Here is a 10,647-nt window from a genome sequence, read left to right as displayed (position 1 = left end):
TCTCCCCAATAGATCATGCAGTTGTCGATGCAAACATCTATCATCTCCGAAGGCAACCCAAGACTATAAACCAGTTTCTGAATCTCATAATAAGAATCAGCAGACACATTGTCTTCCGGCAAATACTCTTTAAACAAGTCCGCCCATTCGTTCATGCAACTTTCAGGTAGATTGTGATCAGTTTTAATATTCATCATTCTAGCAGCTAACGACAATTTAGAGAGACCTTCTCTACAACCACTGTAAAGTGGTTGATTCGCCGCGTTTAACATTTCGTAAAACTTTTTTGCATCTATATTAGGTTCTTCATCTCCATCATGAGCTACGAATGCATCAGCTACCATATCATGAACCCTATCATAATCTACCATCTCCTCTTGCTGGTAACTATGTTCATTATGCAAATGATGATCAACCGGTTCTTTTTCCTGAAAATTGCTATTACTACTACTAGCTTCATTCTGATCATAATTAAAACCTTCTCCATGTTGAAACCAGATATAGTAATTTGCCGTGAAACCTCTATTTATTAAATGCTTCCAAACATTTTCACGGTTTGCCAGTTTCGAATTGTTGCATTTCCGACAAGGACAGAACATCTTACCACTTTCTTGGGCGAGCGGTGTTGAATCTGCTTGATGCATAAATGTCTCCAGACCCGCAAGGTATTCTTTCGTCACTCTCCCGTTAGCATCTCTATGCATATACATCCACTTCCGCAACTCGTAAATATTCCCGGAGCCAGCCATTTTTTTTTCTTTCACGTTTTTTGTTGTTGGTGTGTTTAAAATGATGTTTAAACATCCATATTTATAGGAAAATTCGAATCTGGTAGTTGTAATTTTGCTATGAATTTACGACGAAAATTAATTAGGTGGGCAAAAAAAACGTGTAACACCTATAAAGTTGGTGGATTCAAAAATTTCCTCGCTAAATACACGTAAACTATTCCCTCGTAAATACCACGCAAAGTTTACGTCGTATTTACGAGGAAATAGTTTTTCCTCGTAAAATACTCGTAAAGTTACATCCACTTTACGACGAAACAGTTTTGTCGTTACGTTACGAGGAAATAACGATGACTTTAGTTTTTCACGTAAATTCGTCGTAAACTCGACGCAAATTTACGAGGATTGTTTTTCCTCGTTAATTTTCGTCGTTAAGCATGTGTTTTCTTGTAGTGATTGAGTCACTACCATATTTTTTTATAATTAATATAATATTATTTTTCAAAATTTATTATATGATGTTAAGATTATTGTAACATGATTAATTCATCATATATATTTACATTTTGACAAGATTCTTAGACATTTTGATAATCTTTATATCATATCAAAGATAAATTTATACTTTTTGTGGATAATAAATAATTAAAGTATATTTAAATTTATTACTCAATGTAAAGATATACCTAATCACGTTTCTAAATTATTGAATTGTATTTTAAATTTAATTGATATACAATGATTTAATTGAGTGATTAGCATTCAATTATAAGTATCTTTTATTAATTTTTTTTTAACTTAAAACAAAAAATATTAAATTTTTGAAAATAAATAAAATAGTATAAAAATTATTATTTCGAGAAATGTAAATTGATTTATTAATTTAAACTAATTTAAATACAATCAAATTAGAAATTTAAAATAAATAAAATTACAACTGATTGCTTTATATTTTTTTAAAAAAAATTAATGAACTTAAAAATAAATCTTATAAAAATATCTATTTGAAAATATAATATTTTTAAGAGTTATTATTTCTAAGCATGGTGCATGAAACCATCTAGTTATCTTGACAACATCATGTTTTTAGGTAATGTTAATGAATTTATGTAGTACTAACTACTTAACTTATTTCTTGAATTTCAATCAAAGTAAAATGCAGGAAAGTTATCTGGACTTCTTTTTGGTATCATCTAATCTATTAAAATAGAAGTACAAATATAAACTAACCCTTAAACTTGCATAATATTTACAATCCAATGCTACTGAAAATTAGATAAACTTACATTTAAGTAATCATTGTTTTTCCTATTTTATTAAATTATTTCCTAAATCCAACTTAGTAAAAAAATTGTGATCAACATATTTCATAAAACGATTTAGCTAAATTTTAGGAAAATTCAAATTTTAAAAACGTTTTTAATAGCATAATATAATATTTCCTAAGTATCATATAAATTCCACATATTTAGTTTGTAAGGCTTAAAATATATGTATTTTAATTTTTAAAAAATATTTGTTTAACCATTACTATTAATTATTTTAAACAATAAAATCTATATATGCTACAGTTTAACTATTTTTTATTTACTTGTAGAATAATATGGATTTTTTATAATCTATCTAAATGTTGCGTAAAATATATATATTTCAAATATTTCTAAAATACATTTTTATTCATTTCAGTCACTATTAATTATTTTCAACAATACATTTATCTATATAAAGTTTTAAATATCATAAAATTACTTGTAGAATAATATTTAATGTTTATAATAGAATATTTGTTTTTTGATGTATCTAAATCTCACTATATGACCCATATATAATCAAAATATTTAAAATATTATAGAGTTGGAAACGATTTCGTGTTAAAAGAAACATTACTCAAACATATCAATGGTTAAATGTTTGTCGAAAGTTTAATATGACGCATGAATCAATATTTCTTTCCAACATGTAAACTATTTCACTATGATGTTTACAAAAATTTTAAAATATGATAAATATTAAAATATTAACTAATAAACATTTAAATAATATTTTATACACGGGCGTGCGGGTCAAGTTCTAGTGATAGATAATGCTGCTTATAGTAAGTGTCTAAACCAAGAGCCAAAGGTTCCTCTGCAGCCAAGTTTTGTATTAGCACGGCACCCTGTAACACATAGCCCAAAATCGCATATCCAATTAGAAACACATGACTAGAGAGATGTACTATAAGAGGTTCATGGATATCAACCTTGGTGTCATCGAAACAGCCACGAGCAAACACAACCTGCAAGAAGCGAATACATTCACAGTACTTAATTGATTCTCATGTAGCTAAAACACACACATTCATCTCTGCATACATGGCACTAAACCTCACCTTCCTGACGGTGCTGTAACATCTATCCACCAATTCTGAAACCCCAACCATGCCATCGGCGGCAAGTTTGTTGGGAGGAACAATAATCACACAAGGATCATAGAAACGCAGCAGCGTCTTCGTGTTTTGATACGAGCTGCTCGTCTCTATATACTGAGATAGATGCAGTGAAGCGGATCTTAAATCAAACGCAGCCATTCCAACCTGATCCAGAGAAATCCACAATAGAATCAAACATCACCATCGAAGAACAACCGATCTCGTTCGATTCCAGGAAAAAAATCGATATCGCGATAGTGGAGACCCTAAGAGGACTCAAATCGAATCTTAGGTCTGCTAAAATCGCAACGACGGAGAAGCCGTACGTACCTCTTTGGCTCTGTTCTCGATTAGTCCAGCGACGAAGCTCGATCTCTCTCCACCGTCGTCTTCCATTTCCGCTCCACTGATGCTAATTTGAAAATCGAGCGACTGGTACTAGAGTTTCCGATTACGAAGGCTAAAGCGCGCCACTGTGAATTTCAATCAAATCGGTTTGGACTTAACCACCCCGGTTTTTATTCGAAAACTGGTTTAGATTATTACACCCAAACAAAAGTGAGGGAAAAAGGGTTTATTCAATGCCCTGATTATTTTAGGCACATATGTGAAGATTAGTATCTGAAATTCAGATTCTGATACAGTGACGTGTGCCTAAGCATACATCGAACTCCTGATGTGTTTTTTTAACTAGTATGTGGTCATTTGAAACCGAATAAACATTTGGTTCAGGTTTCGATATGGTCGGGCCGGATCAATCTAGTTTAATTGCTGGGTCAATCTGAGAGTCTTGAAGATTCAGGAACTCGTCTCCATGTTCTTATATATGCTGTGGTAAAAAGAGATAGAGAGATGATACTATTGTGGTTAGAGAACATTGTGAATGAATTGAGGTGATAACTTGTTATGGTAATTAAGATGGTTTGTAAAACTTTCGTTTATTGAAATTATATATTTGTGCAAGCATAATAGGCTGGTGGTTAAGATTTAAAGATTTCTACCGGTAAGAGTTTCGAATACTAGACAATGCAATTTTTAAAGAGTTTCGAATCCTAGACAATGCAATTTTTAAAAAATTATACGATGCAAAACTTGGATACATAAAGTGGTGGAGAATGTTGAATAAATCTTATAGGAGTTAGGATGAAGAAGTTATCCCACTTTCAAATCAGGTGATCCCAGTTTTCCTGTTTGGGAATATGACAACTTCTTCGTCGTTCAAATCTAACCTGGATGAATCGGGGATGTAAGAAGTTGTATTTGGATACATAATGTAGTGGAGAATCACCAGGAAGTTGAATAAATCTCATAGGAGTTAAGACGAAGAAGTTATCTCATTTTCAAATCATGTGATCCCAGTTTTTCTGTTTGGGAATATAACAACTTCTTCATTGTTAGAATCAACCGAGGATGAATCTCGATGTAAGAAGATATATTTGGATACATAATGTAGTGGAGAATCACCAGGAAATTGAATAAATCTCATAAGAGTTAGGATGAAGAAGTTATCACACTATCAAATAAGGTGATCCCAGTTTTCCTGTTTAAGAAAATGACAACTTCTTCGTCGTTCGAATCAAACAAGTATGAATCACGATGTAAGAAGTTGTATTTGGATACATAATGTAGTGGAGAATCACCAGGAAGTTGAATAAATCTCATAGGAGATAGGATGAAGAAGTTATCCCACTTTCAAATCAGGTGATCCCAGTTTTCCTGTTTGAGAATATGACAACTTCTTCGTCATTCTAATCACACCAGGATGAATCGCGATGTAATAAGCTATATTTGGATACGTAACGTGTTGGAGAATCATCATGAAGTTGAATAAATCTCATAGGAGTTAGGATGAAGAAGTTATTCCACTTTCAAATCAGGTGATCTCAGTTTTCGTGTTTGAGAATATGACAGCTCGTATCAAAATAAAATTTATTAAAAGGTAAAAATATATTTATACCCTAGAGTTAACTAATCTAGACTTAGGTTTTAGAGTTAAGGAGTGTGGTTTTGACGATAAGGTTTCAAATTTTAAAAAATTAAAATTAAAATTAAAATTTTCAAAATAAAATAGGCTACTTTGGTCATTTTTTATTGAGAGCTATTTTATGACAAAAACTTAAAAAAGACTATGAAAGAATTTCCCTAGGTTTATCTTTTATCGGTTTGTTTGATTCAGAAATAAAGATCTAGTGTTCTCCGGTATCTATATAGGACAAGATAGGATAGAGAGATGACCAACTTAAATTTAACAAACAATGTTAAGAAAATCGTGAAAACATCTTAAAAGTTTCTAGAAAAGCAAGATTTTTGCTGCAAACTGTTCAAGGAGTTATTGAAGTCATATGGCGAGCAACTCGATAATACTTTAATTCAAAATTGTTTTCTTCTCTTAATTCTTATAAAACATCTTACTCCTCCGAAAACATGTTACTACTTACTCCAAATCATTATAAAACCTTAGTTCTCAAGCTCGAGATAAACAAAAATATCTTCCAAGTATAATAAAGGCAAAAAGGTTTTCATATGTTATTAACTTTGTGGCACAAGAGAAGTAGCAAAACCAGCAAGACAAAACACAAATCATTTTTTAAAGTTAAGAAATTTGAACATTTAAACTAGGATAAAATCATGAATACTTACATAAACACACAGTTTTAAATATTTAACGATTTTTATTAATTTTATCCCGCAACGTAATGCAGGTATTTACCTAGTATATAAATAATGTTGCATATGATTAGCTAGTAGAACCCATTGAGTTACTGGAATTATTAAAAAAAAGCTGAAAATAATAATTTATCATGACTTAAGACTAAAACGCTCGAATCACTGTTTTTGGTGTGGATTTCATACAAGTTTAAATTTCTTTGCTAAATATTCTGGAAATCATTGAATTCTACAGACTAAAATAGCAAAAGTATGTTTGAAGTATTCTATATAACTTTCATTTTTAATACTATTAATAAGTCAACTGTATTTTCAGTGATGGTTTACTTATTCAGTTCAACAAACAATATGAAAAGACAAACATTTCTCGTTTTGAATAATATAAGATACTTACAATTAATAGGATTATGCAAATTAAAACAATTGTTACATCTACAGAGAGAAAAATATGTAAAATATGTATGTGTATGAGTTGAGCAAAGTTGAAGCAAAACAATAGCAAAAAAACAGCAAAAATCAAAAGAAAAAAAACCATTTAAAATCATTTAACCTAAAAGCTTAAGTCATGTACAATTATTATTATTTGTTTACTTTTTAACTATGCTCTAAATTTTCCATTATAAAATAGGGATCCGGTGAAAATATCAAATTCATAAACACTTGTTTGTCTTTGTGTTGATGGCGCTGCAGTAAGATTGATACACTTGAATTGAAATAACAAGAGAAATATACATGATTGTTTGAATGTTATATATGTTATTATATTTAAAGACCATTTAGACCATGTTTACCCGAATAAATGATTATGATTTTATAAATAAATATTGCAAATTAATTTTCAGAATATAATATTTAAAAATTATTTATAAAAATCTCTGTTTTGACTATATTCAAACGTATTTATTATATTTAAAGACCATATAAACTATTTTTACTTGAATTTATTATTGTGTTTTCTTTTGTTTTAATTCTCACATGTATCCCTCCACAGCTATAAAAACAGCATCGTGTGTAAATGTAACTTGACAACAAATCAAAACAAAAGAAACATCATAAAAAGTTGATGGAATAAGAAAGCAAAGAACCAGAGACAGCGATCATGCTAGGAACTTGGCGATCGCAAAGCACGCTGAGGTTGTTGAAGCTCTTAAAGAATATGTTGACTATGTACAATGTCTGCATTTTTTTAAGTCTTTTCTAGCTAATTTGTTTTCAATGATTTTTGCAGGTTGCCTCTCTTCCCTATCAGCTTCACGATGTGATTGCAACCAAGAAGAAAATAATGAAAATTTTAAAAAAAAATTCTTTGATTTATCAGTATCTTGAAAGCGAGACTGACTCTGAGGAAAATGAAAACTAGATGGAAGATGAAGAAGAAGATTAAATGAGTAATGAGTGAGACTTTCATTACATGTGCTAAGTAAAAAGAATTATTAATTACAAAAAGATCGAGATACATAATTATTCTCTAATCCTTTTCATTCTATCATTATCTCCTATACAAATAGTTTATCCCTAAAGTAGAAAACATTACAAATGCGTGACATGTCTTTCTGTAGCTAATATGGGAGTTTCTTAATGGCTCAATAAATATATATATATATAGGGGTTGATTGATAGAGGTTGTAGCTTTGGATTTTTTGCTTTAAGATTTAAATTGTAGATTTTGTTGCTTTAGCTTTAAATTTTATTGATGTAGGTTTATTTCAAAGTTTTAAAATTACTAAATCTAAAGCTGTAGAAAAATTGATATCTAGAGCCATTATATTTCCTTTTAAAGATTTTGGACTATAGTTTTAGTTTTTATTAATAAAACTTGATTGCTTTGATTTTATTGCTTTAGAGAGAATTATGGCTGTGTAGAGCACTCACAAGCCAACACCAATCACCCCCATGAATGTGTTGGGACTGCTAAGTATTTTGTTTTATTTTTGTGGTCACACCTTTCTAGTTGATGTATTTATATAATTGCAGTACTTTTCTTTATTCTGATTTCTGATCATTAAAATATTTTAAATTTTAGTAAGCATTTGAAAATGTTTAATTAATCTCAACTGGAAATAACATTAACTTTCAGTATTTATTTTATTATTACTTTTAGCGGTCATTTACTTGTCTCAATTTTTTTTTTCATGTACTTGCTTTATTTTTTCTCAATATTTTTTGTAGTATACCAAAATTTCTTAAAATTGAGTCATTTGAGTTAACCCAAAAACATGGATTGTTTTCTTTTTTTTTCATATGTGGGTTTCTTTAATTCAATGGTACCTTTCCTTTATTTTTAATACATTTTCCGAAAAAATAATCTTTTATTTTCAAATTGTTCAAATGAACTGTATATATATGTGAATCTAGTTATTACAAATAGTCACAATGTAGACATTCCATCTCAGTTATAACTTGTTAGAAATTATAACAAACAATATTGAAAGAACTAACTGATATAAATAAAAGATAACTGATATTGTTCAACATAAAATTTATTTATCAAGATTAAAACATTGAATTTCGTTAAGTGAACAAATTAGCGAATTGAAATATGCATGACATCTATCACATATTTAGCACAATGAATCAAATTCATGTTATAGTTGCGATTTAAAATTCTTCATGTGAGAATTAATAATGACATATTGTAAACTGAATTTGATGATGAAACATAAAATTGCAGCCTATTAATTGCATATAGAACCGTCATATACATCTTGTGAATTGGGACAATTTGTAAGAAATTAGTTTTTTTTAACACATGTAAGAAATTAGTTTAAAATGTCAAAAATAATTACTGCATGGTATGGGATCTGAGGTCAATTGGTTAAGGACTAGTAGTTCGTCTAAACTAGAAGAGAATAAAGGATTTGAAAATATCATTGTTTGATCTTATTTGTAATGACAATAGTCTTTAAGGAAAGTAGGGGGTTGCTCCGCGTGTCTCGCACATTCTGTTTTAATTTTGTATTATTATTTTGTGTTTATATGTATTTTTTAGCTAGGTCAAAGAAACAAAAAATATAAAAGAGAAACTATTTGTTTGTGTTATTAAGCAGTTTATTCGACATATAATGATTTTAATTTGTATTTGTATTTGTATTTCTTCTGATGTTTATGTCCAACTGTTATTATAACTTATTATCCAAATTAGTATATAAGCTAAATTCTTTATTTTCCTTTATCAAATATTTTGAATCCATAGATTTATTAAATTAAAACATTTTCGTAGTCAGCTTAATTATTTTTAAGTTTCTATGTAGATACTTTGATATATTTTGGATTGAATTTGTAATCAAGATGATTTGGTGTTTCTTCGATGCTTAAGATTTGCCTAAGATTTGTTGCATGTCTATCCATGGTAGATAGTCAGACAGTGGTGGTTCTGCCATATATTGATACGTTTATGTGTTATTTCCTCGTATATTTTTATGTGTTAATTAAGTTTCTATTGTGTATCTTCTTAGTTGTTAACTTATCAAAACATATCTTTTAACTTCCAACTAGAGTTTGACCTTTGGTTTTTACCTTTTTATAAATTGTTTAGTGATATTTTTAAATTTATAGGTTATTTAGATATTTTTAGGTTCCTAAAAACTTATCCGGACCCGAAAAAATCCAACTTGAACCCTGTCCAAAAATTTGTTATACTTGAACATAGGTTAATTTTAAAATCCAAAAACCCGATAACGTCTAATATAGTGGGTTTGTTTTAATACATATGATCAGATTTGACACAAATGTAAGTGGTTTGGTTGAGTTTTGAAACCAACTTATTAGTTTAGTTAACTACATTCAATTCTAAATAAACGTAATAGGCATAAAAATTTGGTTATTAAATGTATCCGAAATTGAGTTATTAATTAGACAAAGTCTGAAAAAGGAAGTTAGAAACTTTAGGTAATCAAGTTAAAAAAGGTAAGAAGTTTTTGTACTTCTATTTTAATAGAGTACTAGACTTTGATCCGCGCGTCCGCGCGGATTCAATTTAAAATAAATAATATTATCTGATTCATTGACGGTTTTTTATCTGTGTACATATATTTATTGATTGTTCGTATTGTAGTTGAATTTACTATCAAAATAATATGTTACATGAGATACTTGTCAATTAATAATATATATTACATTAATTTTTTCTATTTTATTTATATAATAAATCAAACCAATTAGTATGATTGTGTTTATTAATAAATGTATATTTTTAAAATATAATATTTGTGTCCGGTAATATGTTATCTTTTAAAAGTATTTATATGTCTATGTTTTTTATATGTCAAATAAATTCAACTATTATGTCTATTTTAGGGTTCGTTTTATAAATGGGTCGCTTAAAGTTTTAAATTGTGAGTTTGAGTCGGTGAGAGTGTTTATTTGCCAATTGCATACCTATATAGAAAGAGAAATATTTGATGACAATTTTGACATTTTGACCTATAAACTCTAAGCCCTGTGACCCACATAACTTACTTTGGTGACTCGCTAAAGTTGATCCAGAAACTTATCGATCCAGACTTTGGAGCTTTTCGCCACACGTGCGAGAAAATAACCCTACAAATTATCGAAGTGAAATTGAGTTGTTTTAATGAACCATCGTTTATATAATTGACCTTAAAAATTGTATTCTTTAGCTTATATAACTTTAATATATTCAATTTCAAGAACCATCGCAACCTCCTGTGTGTCTTCTTCTCCTCTTCCCCGGCGGCGTACATGCTTCGAACCACCGCGACCTCCGGTGTGCTGCGTCGTCTCTTCCTTCGCGTCCTTGACTCTCTCTATTGTGCTTTGTCATCGTCGTGACAACGAGCGCCCTCTTCGCCGTCCTCAGCGCTGGTCGTCGTGCTTCAGATC

The 10,647-nt window shown here is 29.6% G+C and overlaps 1 protein-coding gene across 1 annotated transcript; it reads right to left on the bottom strand.

Annotated features, from left to right (window-relative positions):
• Positions 1 to 2,662: 2,662 nt before the first annotated feature.
• LOC106430330 (DNA mismatch repair protein MSH4-like) lies at positions 2,663 to 3,713 on the bottom strand. The gene is made up of 4 exons (XM_013871116.3): positions 3,469 to 3,713; positions 3,100 to 3,303; positions 2,971 to 3,006; positions 2,663 to 2,886 (listed from the first exon to the last, which is right to left on the bottom strand). The coding sequence occupies exons 1-4, from the start codon at positions 3,532 to 3,534 to the stop codon at positions 2,773 to 2,775; spliced, it is 420 nt and encodes a 139-aa protein (XP_013726570.2). The 5' UTR covers positions 3,535 to 3,713; the 3' UTR covers positions 2,663 to 2,772.
• Positions 3,714 to 10,647: the final 6,934 nt, after the last annotated feature.

Source organism: Brassica napus, chromosome C8, assembly GCF_020379485.1.
Source record: "Brassica napus cultivar Da-Ae chromosome C8, Da-Ae, whole genome shotgun sequence".
Lineage (NCBI taxonomy): Eukaryota > Viridiplantae > Streptophyta > Magnoliopsida > Brassicales > Brassicaceae > Brassica > Brassica napus.
This window is presented reverse-complemented; position numbering and strand designations above follow the sequence as displayed.